At 48.0% G+C, this 15,910-nt stretch overlaps 1 protein-coding gene across 20 annotated transcripts in view; it reads right to left on the reverse strand.

Annotated features, from left to right (window-relative positions):
- LOC124033793 (CUGBP Elav-like family member 3-B) overlaps window positions 1-15,910 on the reverse strand; it is a 153,616-nt gene that overhangs the window by 54,003 nt on the left and 83,703 nt on the right. For all 20 annotated transcript variants that reach the window (XM_046346115.1, XM_046346114.1, XM_046346113.1 and 17 more), the window contains exon 3: window positions 3,039-3,087. In XM_046346115.1, coding sequence (XP_046202071.1) covers window positions 3,039-3,087 — 49 coding nt within the window. The remainder of the gene's footprint in view (window positions 1-3,038; window positions 3,088-15,910) is intronic.

The following is a 15,910-nucleotide window of genomic DNA, read 5'->3' on the forward strand; positions in this document are numbered from 1 at the left end:
GTCTGAAAATCCTCCTCCCATCCCATTCTCCTATTCTATTTGATAATGCAAAGGAGAAATAAACAACCCATGAGTCATTCTAATAGACGGCCCAGACAATTAGTTTTCCTATCCACAATGGGCCAATAGATCTGTAGGATTATGCGCCGTCTGGTCCCACATTCAGTTCCTGTGCCAAACTTTTACTAGCGCTCCTGACACATCTCTATCCCTGGAGAGCGGACAGCTCTCTGGGGGAGGGGGAGGGAAGGAGGGAGAGGGAGGCAGGGGGGTGTATCAGCATATCTAAACCCACTAATGGGCCGCAATGCCTGCAGAAGCACGTAACCAAGACACCTTTTGTGACTCCTCATGACATGGGGGCAGAAGTCTCGGCGCGACTCCCCATTCCATGGGGGCAGAAGTCTCGGCGCAAGAGCTGGTCCCACTGCTAACCAGTCTACAGCTAGGGCCCTGGTGGGAATACTGTTTACCTGGCTGGGTCGGCCTCACTCTATCTACTCTGACAGAGACAGAGGCAGAGGCAGAGGCAGAGGCAGAGGCAGAGGCAGAGGCAGAGACAGAGACAGAGACAGAGGCAGAGGCAGAGGCAGAGGCAGAGACAGAGACAGAGACAGAGACAGAGACAGAGACAGAGACAGAGACAGAGACAGAGACAGAGACACACACAGAGACAGAGACAGAGACAGAGACAGAGACAGAGACAGAGACAGAGACAGAGACAGAGACAGAGACAGAGACAGAGACAGAGACAGAGACAGAGACACACACAGAGAGAGAGACAGAGACAGAGAGAGACAGAGACACACACAGAGACAGAGACACACACAGAGAGAGAGACAGAGACAGAGACAGAGACAGAGACAGAGACAGAGACAGAGACAGAGACAGAGACAGAGACAGAGACAGACACAGACACAGAGACAGAGACAGAGACAGAGACAGAGACAGAGACAGAGACAGAGACAGAGACAGAGACAGAGACAGAGACACACAGAGAGAGAGAGAGAGGGACAGGACAGAGACAGAGACAGAGACAGAGACAGAGACAGAGACAGAGACACACACAGAGACAGAGACAGAGACAGAGACACACACAGAGACAGAGACAGAGACACACACACAGAGAGAGAGACAGAGACACACACAGAGACAGAAACACACAGAGAGAGAGAGAGAGAGAGAGAGAGGGAGAGATGAATCCCTTTCCTACCCAGGGCTGTCTGTTTTCCTATAAGTCGAGGCCAGTAAATCTAATTTCATTGTCAGCCGAGGCTACGCTTTACTTGTCTGCCCTGTCTGATGACTTCCTGTTGCCATTAACGCTCGATACTCTATCTGTGTTGGGTCCTGGCTTGTCGTTGTGCTCACATTTCATTCAGCGCCACGCTGTGTCCTGTACCTTGTATGTCGTCCCCAACACAATGTTCCTGTGACAGAACTGGGATGGCTGGCATAGAGAGTCCTCTGTATTTCATTCACTCTGTCTGTATTTTTCCTCTTTCTCCCCCTCTCCTCACCTCTCCGGCTAGAGAAAGAGTAGTAATTGATATCGGGGCCCATCCATCCTCCCTCCCTTAAACCAGAGATCCAATTTATCTCCGTGAAAATGCCGATTGGCTCCCGCCCAGGTCTTGTCCGTCAGACTTTGCCTGTTTTTAGATGGCCGTTAATTAAAGTGGAGCCGTGACAAAAATAAGATCTCAATGGGAGAGTGAGTGTGTGTCAGGGAACAGGGAAATGGGCCGGCTGATTCACACATCTTGACCACGTAAATCACCAAACTGGCTCGTCTAATCTTACCCTGGCTGGCTGTGGTGTAACTCAGAAGGCTGGGATACATATAATGTATCTGACCCTCACAGTGTAGACGCACACTGGGTCAATTAGATGTAATTATGCCACATGTAAATCTGTAACTGGCTTAATCTGCATTAACCCCGATAATGTTACAAATGGCTTTGGAATGATCTAGTCAATCACACTGTCATTCTGGCTAGGGCCAAGCTGGCGGGTGGCTCTTCAACTCTGTGTAAAAAACCTTCATTCTGTTTTGTGATTTGGTGTCAAAGGCCTAAACCCAAAATCACGGCTCATTTATAAACATGTCTGACTACTAACTACACTCTCTCCTCTGTCCATTTTATATGTTGTGAAAATAACAAATCTGAGTTGTACGATTGACCTGGCAGTACAACGTGGATGGGTATGACTGTCCTGGTGTTGACTGGTAAAGCCTATTCAGGACCTCTATAGTGTGGCTGTGTGGGGGTGAGGAGGGGGGGGAGGAAGGATATGGAGGTGCATGGAAGGGGGGTTGACTCTCAGTGGTACTCATCTGTAACCAGGTTGAGCTGTCACTTTGAGAACAGTGAGGAGGGATAGATCCCTACCCAGCCTCTCCTCCTCCCGCTCCTCACTCGACTTTGAACCTCCCAGAGTGACAGTGAACCTGACTCAGCCCCTCTCTGTTGGTCCGGCCAGCACAGATGGGAAGTCAATAGAGGCGAGTGACCTATATTAACGGCTACTCTGCAAACTCCCAGTGTGTCCCTACTGAGAGCAGAATATTCAGGTGTGCGGAGGAATGGAGGGTGGAGGGTTGGAGGAGTGGAGGGGTGGAGAGAGGGGTGAAGGGGTGAAGGGAGGGAAGGAGGGAGTAGGGGTGAAGGGGTGGAGGGATGGAGGAGGGGAGGGTTGGAGGAGTGGAGAGGTGGAGAGAGGGGTGAAGGGGTGAAGGGAGGGAAGGAGGGAGTAGGGGTGAAGGGGTGGAGGGATGGAGGAGGGGAGGGTTGGAGGAGTGGAGGGGTGGAGAGAGGGGTGAAGGGGTGAAGGGAGGGGTGGAGAGAGGGGTGAAGGGGTGAAGGGAGGGAGGGAAAGAGGGAGTAGGGGTGAAGGGGTGGAGGGGTGGAGGGATGGAGGGGTGGAGGGTTGGAGGAGTGGAGGGGTGGAGAGAGGGGTGAAGGGGTGAAGGGAGGGAGGGAAAGAGGGAGCAGGGGTGAAAAGAGGGAAGGGACAACCAGGAGAAGGTTAATTACCTCCTCGTCCTTCGCTGTCGGCTGGCTTCACCTGGATGGGCCGGTTCATCTGCAGAGAGAGGAGAAAACACCTGGGTTAGTGTGGCCACCTGGGGACATCCACTACAACCACTCCCAGGAGGAAAGGGGACAGAGTGGTGTTCATGGGCCTGTAGTTATTGTCTTGACTCACTGAAGCATCGGGTAAACAACACAAACAGTGCTCTGTTCTGTTCTAGTAAAGAAGAAGAGGAGAATGTGTGAGCTTTGAGTTTGATGCCAGCATGCCTAATTAATCCAGGGCCCTTGCTTCTGAAGATGCCTGGTTCCCCATCACAGTTCAGCAGAATTAGCACTTTTCAATGAGTCACACTGGTTGTCAGATGGCATGAGCAGATTAATGCCATGACATCACCCACTATCAACCCCACAAGGAGAGGTCTCCTCTGGCTGCCCTGAGCTTCCTGTCTCCTCCCTACTTCCCTCTGTCCCTTACAGCCATGCCCTTCCCAGCTCTATACATCCTCTCTCCCTCTGTCCCTCCCTCCCCTCCCTCCCTCTCTCTTTTCCACCCCTACCCTTCTATAACTTGCCCTGCCCTGCCCAGCTCTACACACTCCACCCATCTACACTTCCTACCTCCCCAACCACTACCACCGCCACCCCTCCCCTCAGGACCAGATCCAAGTGTCGTGACCAGTATACTGCTGCTTTGCTCTGGTCAGCCAAGCCCACCCCAGACACACTGGCTTTTGAAAGCCACACACAAAAACATGTCCAAGAAACACAGAAAGTACTGTAAAAAGGTTAGAAGTGCAAATCAATAAACAACCTCTGAAGATACAGTCCAGAGAGGAAAAAGCTTAGCAGCGCCAAGCCCAACATTAGAAGGGCTTTTAAAAACGCCTGCTGTGAATAAAAACTCCCATGGCTCTCTCTGCTCCCTCTACACAGTTCCATCTGTCTCAGGAGTATGACATGTATAACATGAAGAGTTTCAAAGCCTTTGACTGTATACAACATGACAAATATCTTCCTGTTTCCCTGGATGAATAGTGTGGGGGCAAAGGTCAGTGTAGAGAGGCTCTGTGCTTAGTGAGGGCATCCTTCCATGAGTGGTGTATTGGCTGTGTCTCCTGGACCCTGCAGTAGGCAGCAGACACTGGGCACTGGGCCTGTCTCTCCTACATAGGGCATGAGAACAGGGCCAGTGTGTGTGTCACTGAGTAGCACAGTGCAGGGCTGCCCACTCCCATCAGTCAGGTTCACTATGACTGGAAGGCTTAGGGCCGTGGTACACTTGACAGCAGTTGACATGAGCCCAGGCGTCATGAGTCAAATATAGCCAAGAGACTAAACGACGTGGAGGGATGTATGGATCTAATGTGACACTCCTAGTTCTACATGTACATACACCAGAATACACCGTGACGCTGGAACAAAAGGTAACGCTGCACACCCCACATCCACACAAACCTTTATACAGACATGCTAATGTCAACACTTACAGGCCATGAGTTGGAGATAACACAGATCTGTTGTTGTCTTTTCCCACAGCTGGCTATTACACGATGACAATGAGAATACAAACTCATGAGAGCAACAGATGCGTTGTCACTGGATCCCATGCATATTCCATATAAACCATTCAGTATAGTGCTGTTGGAGGGGTATACTAACTGAGAGATACTGCACTGTGAGTGGTGGAAATGGGCTGTGTCTGAATGGGAGCACAGATGACAAATTGTGGTTAGAGCCTGGAGGGTTTAAGATAAAGTGACTGGGGGCTGTGGCGGGCAGATGGGAGACTTGGGGAGTTCCAGATGTTGTGACTAGAAGCCTTTCATTTTCTCTGCTGGTTTGTTTGGAGTGAAGGAAGAGGGTTAGTAGAGGATGGAGTGGTGGTGTTACGGAGAGTTAGAGGATGGAGTGGTGGTGTTATGGAGAGTTAGAGGATGGAGTGGTAGTGTTACGGAGAGTTAGAGGATGGAGTGGTGGTGTTAAGGAGAGTTAGAGGATGGAGTGGTGGTGTTAAGGAGAGTTAGAGGTTGGAGTGGTGGTGTTATGGAGAGTTAGAGGATGGAGTGGTGGTGTTATGGAGAGTTAGAGGATGGAGTGGTGGTGTTATGGAGAGTTAGAGGATGGAATGGTGGTGTTAAGGAGAGTTAGAGGATGGAGTGGTGGTGTTTTGGAGAGTTAGAGGATGGAGTGGTGGTGTTATGGAGAGTTAGAGGATGGAGTGGTGGTGTTATGGAGAGTTAGAGGATGGAGTGGTGGTGTTAGGGAGAGTTAGAGGATGGAATGGTGGTGTTAAGGAGAGTTAGAGGATGGAGTGGTGGTGTTATGGAGAGTTAGAGGATGGAGTGGTGGTGTTAAGGAGAGTTAGAGGATGGAATGGTGGTGTTAAGGAGAGTTAGAGGATGGAGTGGTGGTGTTATGGAGAGTTAGAGGATGGAGTGGTGGTGTTAAGGAGAGTTAGAGGATGGAGTGGTGGTGTTATGGAGAGTTAGAGGATGGAATGGTGGTGTTAAGGAGAGTTAGAGGATGGAGTGGTGGTGTTATGGAGAGTTAGAGGATGGAGTGGTGGTGTTATGGAGAGTTAGAGGATGGAGTGGTGGTGTTATGGAGAGTTAGAGGATGGAGTGGTGGTGTTAGGGAGAGTTAGAGGATGGAGTGGTGGTGTTAAGGAGAGTTAGAGGATGGAGTGGTGGTGTTACGGAGAGTTAGAGGATGGAATGGTGGTGTTAAGGAGAGTTAGAGGATGGAGTGGTGGTGTTAAGGAGAGTTAGAGGATGGAGTGGTGGTGTTACGGAGAGTTAGAGGATGGAGTGGTGGTGTTACGGAGAGTTAGAGGATGGAGTGGTGGTGTTAAGGAGAGTTAGAGGATGGAGTGGTGGTGTTAAGGAGAGTTAGAGGATGGAGTGGTGGTGTTAAGGAGAGTTAGATGATGGAGTGGTTGTGTTAGGGAGAGCTAAGGTGGGTTGAGGTCCTGGGGTCCCTGCCCAGTGATCAGTCAGTCTCCTGGCCCTAAACTGCAGCGATTGGTCATGAGGCTCCACAGCTCTGAAGACGGGAACCATTAGTAGCCTCTGAGCTTCTGCGGCAACAGCAGTCATTAGTGGGCCGGCCTCACAGAGGAGTACACTAGGGGTTGCTAGGCAACCAGGCAGAAGAGGGCAGCAGGCAAGCAGCCTGTTGGTCTGCTCTGGACTGGGCTGTTATCCAGTGAATTGGAATTCCTTTCTGTCTTTCTCCTCCATGACTCTCTCTAGGTTTGCCCGGAGAGGTTATAGAGACATGTTTTTCATAACATGTCCCACTTTTATGAAACCTTCCAGAACGAGGACACACCCTAACTCCAGACCAACCTACCCCAACCACACCTTACCCAAAACAGTAGCAACATATTCAATAGCTGTTCACAATTTCACAAGGAAAACACTCATTTGTATTATTCTACAGGATGTCACATACAGTTGAACATTGTACAGTATATACGCTCTCTCTCACACATACTTGCCCAACCACACAATCCTGTTTAACTCTGTCCTTCTTCTCCCTCCCCCTCTCATGCACACACACACGACTCTGGGCTCAATAACAGTAGGTGGCTTAGGTGACATTTTAATCCCTTATTACTGAGTGTAGGATTAGCAGGCCGATCAAGGCAGAGTTAATGATATGGATTCATCAGAGGCTGGGGGACGGAAGACGAAGCAGCAGCAGCCTGCTCTCCCCTTGGGCTTGGACACACACACCCAGACACACACAGACACCAAGGAAGACACATGACATGCTATCTCTCTGCCTGACTGGCGGCCATGTCTTCTACGACACTCCCAGAGAAATAGAAGGGCTGTATAAGCAAGATTAAACATATGCTACGTATCCATAGATACTACTGGGACAAATGCCATATTTCCCCTCACCCACAGGGACTGGCTGAAAGCAAAATGAACTTCCTATGTGCTGTAGTGTGAAGATGGAATACCAGTCTTTTTTTCATCCTGCAGATGTGCAGCAGCCGGAGCTGAAAATAGTTCAGCACACCACCCTTCCTTTATCTCTCTGGCCCTTTGACCTCCAAAACCAATATGCTTCCCACCACAGCGTCTTAATGGGTTGATCAATGCTGACAAATAGGCAGCTCACGCTGTCTTGCCTGGGAACTCCGCTCACAGCCCTGGCTGGGCTCTCACATGCCACCTCCATTTTATTTGTTTTCCCTCTCTGTCTTTCTTTTTTCCTCTCTCTGTCTATCTTTCGCTTTCCCACCTCTTCCTCTACCCCGCTCTCTCTTGCTCTGCTCTCTCTCTCTCTCTCTCTCTCTCTCTCTCTCTCTCTCTCTCTCTCTCTCTCTCTCTCTCTCTCTCTCTCTCTCTCTCTCTCTCTCTCTCTCTCTCTCTCTCTCTCTCTCTCTCTCTCTCTCTCTCGCCCCTAGAGACGAGAGAGAGAGAGTTCTACATATCTGTAATCTCCAGGAGCTGATCTATATTTCTCAGTCCGTTATATAATAAATAACATTTTGCTCCAGTGCAATGTGCTGTTTACATTTACCAGGGAGCTGTGTGTGTGCGCGTGCGTGCGTGTGTGTGTGTGTGTGCGTGCGTGTGTGTGCGTGTGCATGCGTGTGTGTGTGTGTGTGCGTGCGTGTGTGCGTGCATTTGCGTGCGTGTGTGTGTGTGTGTGCGTGTGTGTGTGCGTGTTTGCTGTTGCAGTAGAGAGAGAGAGAGAGAGAGAGAGAGAGAGAGAGAGAGAGAGAGAGAGAGAGAGAGAGAGAGAGGAGACACCATGCCATTGGCCTTTGACCACATTTACTTCCCTGTAAATACCACTGCCCACAAGCCAGGCCATCATACAACACTTTCTTGCTCTTTCTCCATAGGCCAGAAAAGCATACTTTTAATTCAAGTGAATACTCTTTAAAAGCTGAATCTTATTAATATTAGTTTTGAGTTTAATATGACAGCTATGACTTATCTCACAGAGATTAGTTTTTCATAAAGTATTTAGTTTGAGTTAAAACCTTTACAGGTACATCTCATCCCTTAGGCCAAAGACCCCTGGTTTTTGACTCATATACCTCTTCCTTATACAACTGTGGTTTGGTTTGGACCACCAATGCATTCTTCTGTTCAACACCGTCATATTCTGGCTCCTCCATCAGAACATTCACTGAAGCTGTTGATGCCATTTACAGCCTATTAAGCTCAATTAAAGATGACTGTACTGGGAGCGCCAGAGAGAAATAGCCAGTGGTATTGTAGTGGACAGCAAGGATTACCAGGCTAACACACTGCACACAGCCCATCTATTCTGTGGCTTCCTTCCACCAAACCCCACCCATCACTCCCATTACCCACTACTGCTCACATGTCGGAGTGTTCAGCTGGGAAGAGAAAAGAGGGAACACACACAGGGGAACGAGCCGATCGCGGAGTAGCTCTCCTCTCTCAAATTGGCCTGCGTGTCCATAGTCAGCCAGCCAGCTCCTTCTCCCTGTGTGAGGCTGGGGAGTCAGGAGAGGTCGGGCCTGTCGACGTGTGGATTTGAGGGTTAGTAATCACACACTGGCTGTCTTCTGGAACAGCACATGAAGGAGAACTCTGTCTGCCTTCCCATGAGGAAGAGGGAGAAGGACGCTGACAGCTTGACAAGAAGTGGAGAGGTGGGACCTATTTTTAGCTATTAGCCAGAGCTCCTATATCAAGCAAATACATTTGGTTGTAGCCAGAGTGTATCCCCTGGTGTGATCCTGTAGCGTAGGGGGGAGGACATGTTTGTGTTTTTGTTTTTGTGTCTCTCTAAATTCGGTCCCCACTGCTCCCTAACTACATAGCAATTGATTCCCCCTGGACGGAGGAGAGTTGTTGGCGTTCGTTTTTCGCGGTGTGAAACTGGCACTCACTCTACACCGCTATCACTTCCTGGTCCTCTGAGGGACTGGCTGAACAGAATTTCTGAGCGGAGTGAGAGAGAAAGTAGCATTTATAATAGCTCTCCTCTCCTTTCTCTATTTTTACCCTGGGCCCAGCAGGTCTCGGTTGTAAGGTGGGACAGTCAGACAGCGAGGGTTTGGGATGAGGAATCTGGCCGTCAGTTTATCTTCTGCTTCATAAAGCCCCTGTTCTCCCTGGCTGCAGATAGAGCGGCCACAGCACTACATTACATTTATGGCCCTTTTTTTAATCCAGGGGTGGAGGGCAGAGGGAGCTGGGCGTGATGCAGGGAGGGGAGGAGGGAGGAGGGAGCTGGGGGTGATGCAGGGAGGGGAGGAGGGAGGAGGGAGCTGGGGGTGATGCAGGGAGGGGAGGAGGGCAGAGGGAGCTGGGTGTGATGCAGGGAGGGGAGGAGGAAGGAGGGAGCTGGGGGTGATGCAGGGAGGGGAGGAGGGAGGAGGGAGCTGGGGGTGATGCGGGGAGGGGAGGATGGAGGAGGGAGCTGGGGGTGATGCAGGGAGGGGGGAGGAGGGAGGAGGGAGCTGGGGGTGATGCAGGGAGGGGAGGAGGGAGGAGGGAGCTGGGGGTGATGCGGGGAGGGGAGGAGGGAGGAGGGAGCTGGGGGTGATGCAGGGAGGGGAGGAGGGAGCTGGGGGTGATGCGGGGAGGGGAGGAGGGAGGAGGGAGCTGGGGGTGATGCAGGGAGGGGAGAAGGGAGGAGTGGGGTGAAGATTCGACACAGTGAGACAAGACTAACAAATTAGTCAAAGTGACAGGAGGCTTTATGAGGCTCGCTCGGTATGGCAGCGTTCCTCTCTCTGCCAGGTATATGAAGGGAAGGGGTAGATGAAAGAGGGAGAGGAGGACCAGGAAGACAAAGAGCAGGCCGTTCTCTGCAGGCGGCCCACTGCTCCAGGTATCCGGGACAGGCCCTAGAGTAGACTACACACGGTCGGTTCCACCTGTGTGTACTCTGCTTCCTATAGAGCCCCCGCTGTCCCAGACAGACGGAGCAGCTCAGCGGTGGGGGAGCTCTAGTTTTCTGAGAGCAGACAGAGCCAGTCAGCAGTCTAGTAGATATAAGATATACAAATCAAATATATACTGTATCTACACTGCGTATTCGTTCAAAGGAACTTACATCTTTTGTCTTGACCTACCAACAGGACAACTAACCCTAAGCACACAGCCAAGACTATGCAGGAGTGGCTTCTGGACAAGTCTCTGAATATCCTTGAGTGGCCCAGTCATCTCCCGGACTTGAACCCGATCGAAGAAACCTGAAAATAGCTGTGCAGTGACGCCCCCCATCCAACCTGACAGAGCTTGAGAGGACCTGCAGAGAAGAATGGGAGAAACTCCCCAAATACAGGTGTGCCAAGCGTGTAGCATCATACCAAAGAAGACTTGAGGCTGTAATCATTGCCAAAGGTACATCAGTAAAGGGTCTGAATACTATACAAATGTGATATTTCTGTTTTTTTTTTATAAATGTGCAAAATGTTCTACAAATCTGTTATTGCTTTGTCATTATGGGGTATTGTGTATAGACTGATGAGGAATATGTTTTTTAAAATCCATGTTAGAATAAGTCTGTAATGTAGCAAAATGTGGAAAAGGTCAAGGGGTCTGAATACTTTGCGAATGCACTGTATATTTATATAATGTACTGTATATATACTGAACAAAAATATAAACGCAACATGCAACAATTTCATTAATTTTATTGAGTTACAGTTCATATCAGGAAATCAGTGTATTAAAAAAGAAATCATTAGGCCCTAATCTATGAATTTCACATGACTGGGCAGGGATGCAGCCATGGGTGGGCCTGGGAGGGCATAGGCCCACCCACTTAGGAGCCAGGCCCACCCACTTAGGAGCCAGGCCCACCCACTTAGGAGCCAGGCCCACCCACTTAGGAGCCAGGCCTACCCACTTAGGAGCCAGGCCTACCCACTTAGGAGCCAGGCCTACCGACTGAGGAGCCAGGCCCACCCACTTAGGAGCCAGGCCTACCGACTGAGGAGCCAGGCCTACCGACTGAGGAGCCAGGCCCAGCCAATCATAATACGTTTTTCCTCACAAAAAGGTTTTATTGCAGAACAAAATACTCCTCAGTTTCATCAGCTGTCTGATTTTCTGGTCTCAGACAATGCCGCAGGTGAAGATGCCAGAAATGGTCATGGGATCGCGCGGTTACACGTGGTCTGCGGTTGTGAGGCTGGTTGAACGTACTGCCAAATTTTCTGAAATAACATTGGAGGCGGCTTACATTCCGTCAGTACGCTCCGTCAACTTGAGACATCTGTGGCATTGTGTTGTGTGACAAAACTGCACATTTTAGAGAGGCCTTTAATTGTTCATGATATGAATCAGCTAACACACAGCTAGACCTACTGTACTACTGAACCAGTTAATAAGGGAACCAATATAATTTATTCATCTATCACAGAGGGATCCGGGTGAAAAAGAAGACCGAGTGGATAAGAGGATACAGAGGAGAGGGAGAATAATAAGAGGGAGTAATGATGCAGCGGTCAGATTGATGACTGTCTGTGTCCTCTTCCCATCACACCAGGAGACTTTCCATCCAGTCCCACCATGCCTCCACATACACTAGTCATAGATGCAGTATTAGACAAGTAACACTACACCACTGATCAAACACATGCGCACACGCAAACAGGAAACACATGCGCACACGCAAACAGGAAACACATGCGCACACGCAAACAGGAAACACATGCGCACACGCAAACAGGAAACACATGCGCACACGCAAACAGGAAACACATGCGCACACGCAAACAGGAAACACATGCGCACACGCAAACAGGAAACACATGCGCACACGCAGACAGGAAACACATGCGCACACGCAGACAGGAAACACATGCGCACACGCAAACAGGAAACACATGCGCACACGCAAACAGGAAACACATGCGCACACGCAAACAGGAAACACATGCGCACACGCAAACAGGAAACACATGCGCACACGCAAACAGGAAACACATGCGCACACGCAAACAGGAAACACATGCGCACACGCAAACAGGAAACACATGCGCACACGCAAACAGGAAACACATGCGCACACGCAAACAGGAAACACATGCGCACACGCAAACAGGAAACACATGCGCACACGCAAACAGGAAACACATGCGCACACGCAAACAGGAAACACATGCGCACACGCAGACAGGAAACACATGCGCACACGCAGACAGGAAACACATGCGCACACGCAAACAGGAAACACATGCGCACACGCAAACAGGAAACACATGCGCACACGCAAACAGGAAACACATGCGCACACACGCATGCACACACAAACACACAAATATGCCTCTTCAAGTACACATACATATTGAGAAATACACTAGATAAAATAATAAAAACGCAACATGCAACAGTTTTAATTCATATAAGGAAATCAGTCAATTGAAATAAATTCATCAGGCACTAAAATATGGATTTCACATGACTGGGAATATAGATACGCATCTGTTGGTTACAGATACCTTAAAATACGGTAGGGGCGTGGATCAGAAAACCAGTCAGTATCTGATGTGACCACAAGTTGCTTCATGCAGTGCGACACTATTCTTCGCATAGAGTTGATCAGGCTGTTGATTGTGGCTTGTGGAATGTTGTCCCACTCCTCTTCAATGGCTTTGCGAAGTTCCTGGATATTGTCGGGAACTGGAAAACTCTGTTGTACAGAGCATCCCAAACATGCTCAATGGGTGACATGTCTGGTGATTATGTAGGCCATGGAAGAACTGGGACATTTTCAGCTTCCAGAAATTGTGTACCTGAAACATGAGGTGATTGGCGGTGGTTAAATGGCGCGACAATGGGCCTCAGGATCTCTGTGCATTCAGAACCCCAAGGCCACCAAGGGGAAGCAAACAGCTCGCCCTCACGTCACCATACACGCTCTCTGCCATCTGCCATCTGCCCGGTACAGTTGAAACCAGGATGTAAACAAATTTCTCTTTTTGTTGCTTTTTGTGGGCATGTGATCTTTTATTTCCGCTCATGAAACATGGGACCAACACTTTCCATATTGTGTTTACTCACAAACACACAGTCACATATCCCCCCCCCCTCCACACACACACACACACATACACAGACACACACTTGCTGAGAGTGCCTTGGCTGTTGGAGCTGTTAGTGCAGAGGCAGTTTGTAAAAATGATCACGTCAATCGAAGTGATAAATAAAAGACTGGGAGGATTGATAAAGTGCCACAATTATTTGGAAGACAAATAGCTGAATTTGCTTTTGAAATTGGACTGGATCTCAGCGCAATGGAATAGAACTCATCATCATCAATGAGGCTGTCATTAGACTGTTCTCTGTCACAGGGACAATATTTGGGTGGACTGTTGGATCCATCTGCCAAATAGGCTCAAATAGGAGCTGCTCATGGAAACATTACCAGTGATATATAGAGACTACATGGCAAAACATAACATTTGAAATGCACAATACATCAATTTACAATTCTGCTGAGAAGTGTTCCATCACCTTTTATTAGTTTGTTAATGCCACATATTCTTAACGTTCTTTCTTTGCAAAAGCTGGTTGGTAGTAAAAAGGTGTTGTCTGCAAAATAGCGTACAAGCTCTAAATGTATTCATTCATTAGCATTATTCATATCAGTGGCGGTGACAAATGCAAAGATGCAGAATAGTATTTCAAGCTTGTGTCTGCGACCTGTTGTTATGACCGTACACAACACGTCTGAAGCATTAGCTTCGCAGAAAGAGAGCATCATTTGATCATTTTTTCCCTCGTCTCTCAAATAAAACACCCTCCTCGACAACAAAAACAAGGTTATTAGCATCTATCATACCACATCATTTATTTAAGACTTTATAAATCCTCTGAGTTTTACAGATATACACGCCGTAATGCATTGCTTAATGCTGCATGAATATCAAAGCCATAATAAATACTTTATTGGATTACATAAGAGTGTGTACTGTATGTGGCTATGTAGGAGGAATCTTCATATCATAACTGTCAGAGACCACATGAGGTTATGAACCAATGAGACCATATCACACACCATTCACTGTGTACACAAAGCAACAGAGACGGTAGACACATAAGAAGTTTGAGGGAAACTAGCTTAGCATAACGTATTACCATAGTGATGGGGCGACAAGAGGGGTGCAGGGGTCCACTGATATAGGGAGTGTGTGTTTACGTACATAAAGGTCCTCAAGGGACAGAGAGGGGGAAATCAATCATTTCCAGGGTTAAATCCCAGAACCGGACAAGAACCTGACACCCTCAGCACACAGGGGGACAAACACCTGCCTGGAGGTGGCAGCAATCCCTCCCCCATGCAGTGCCTTGCAAAAGTATTCACTTTTTTTCTGAGATCACTCTCATTTCATTGGGAATCCAGATTTCTAAGGGACCTTCTTGCAGTGCCTATCACTTCCACTGGATCTCAATAGTCTTTAGAAGTTGGTTGAGGTTTTTCCTTTGTGTAATGAAGAAGTACGGCCATCTTGAACGAGGGTAACTTGAAGTGTACTGTTAGATAGAGGCGCGTGACCAGAAAGCTAGCTATAGTTTGTTTTCCTCCTGTATTGAACACAGATCATCCTGTCTTCAATTTGAGCAATTATTTACGTTAAAAAAATACCTAAAGTTGTATTACAAAAGTAGTTTGAAATGTTTTGGCAAAGTTTACAGGTAACTTTTGAGATATTTTGTAGTCACGTTGTGCAAGTTGGAACCAGTGTTTTTCTGGATCAAGCGAGCTAAATAAATTGACATTTTGGATATATATCGACGGAATCAAACAAAAGGACCATTTGTGATGTTTATGGGACATATTGGAGTGCCAACAAAAGAAGCTCGTCAAAGGTAAGGCATGAATTATATTTTTATTTTTGCGTTTTGTGTCGCGCCTGCAGGGTTGAAATATGCTTTTCTCTCTTTGTTTACGGAGGTGCTATCCTCAGACAATAGCATCGTTTGCTCTCGCTGGAAAGGATTTTTGAAATCTGACATGTTGGCTGGATTCACAACAAGTGTAGCTTTCATTTTCTATCTTGCACGTGTGATTTAATGAAAGTTTGATTTTTATAGTAATCTATTTGAATTTGGCTCTCTGCATTTTCTCTGGCTTTTGGCCAGGTGACGCTAGCATATCCCAGATATGTCCCACATATCCCAGAGAGGAATTAAGAAATTGGAGCTCTTCTCTTTTTGCATTAACAAGGACAACACACAGGTCTTTCCATCATTGTATGATTTTTTGTGTGCAAATGAACTCAAGCTTACAGACAATGTCAAATGTGATTTAGCGAAGCACCTGAGTGAGTTGCATGCGCAATTACGCAGGTACTCTCCCGAAATGGATGACACAAACAACTGGATTCGTTATCCCTTCCATGCCCTGCCTCCGGTCCACTTACCGATATCTGAACAAGAAAGCCTCATCAAAATTACAACAAGCAGTTCTGTGAAGATTTTATTTCATCAGAAGCCACTGCCACATTTCTGGATTGGGCTGCTCTCAGAGTATCCTGCCTTGGCAAATCACGCTGTTAAGACACTGATGCCCTTTGCAAACACGTACCTATGTGAGAGTGGATTCTCGGCCCTCACTAGCATGAAAACTAAATACATGCACAGACTGTGTGTGGAAAATGATTTAAGACTGAGACTCTCTCCAATACAACCCAACATTGCAGAGTTATATGCATCCTTTCAAGCTTCTCATTAACCTGTGGTGAGTTATTCACAATTTTCAATGAACAAATAAGTTTTTATACATAAGATGGTTAAATAAAGAGCAAAATTATTATTTTTGGTCCTGGTCCTATAAGAGCTCTTTGTCACTTCCCACTAGCCAGGTTGTGGCAAAAACTCACACTCATTCTTATGTTTAATAAATGTGTCGTATAG

The sequence above is a fragment of the Oncorhynchus gorbuscha genome, linkage group LG04 (assembly GCF_021184085.1).
Source record: "Oncorhynchus gorbuscha isolate QuinsamMale2020 ecotype Even-year linkage group LG04, OgorEven_v1.0, whole genome shotgun sequence".
In the NCBI taxonomy this organism is placed as follows: Eukaryota; Metazoa; Chordata; class Actinopteri; order Salmoniformes; family Salmonidae; genus Oncorhynchus; species Oncorhynchus gorbuscha.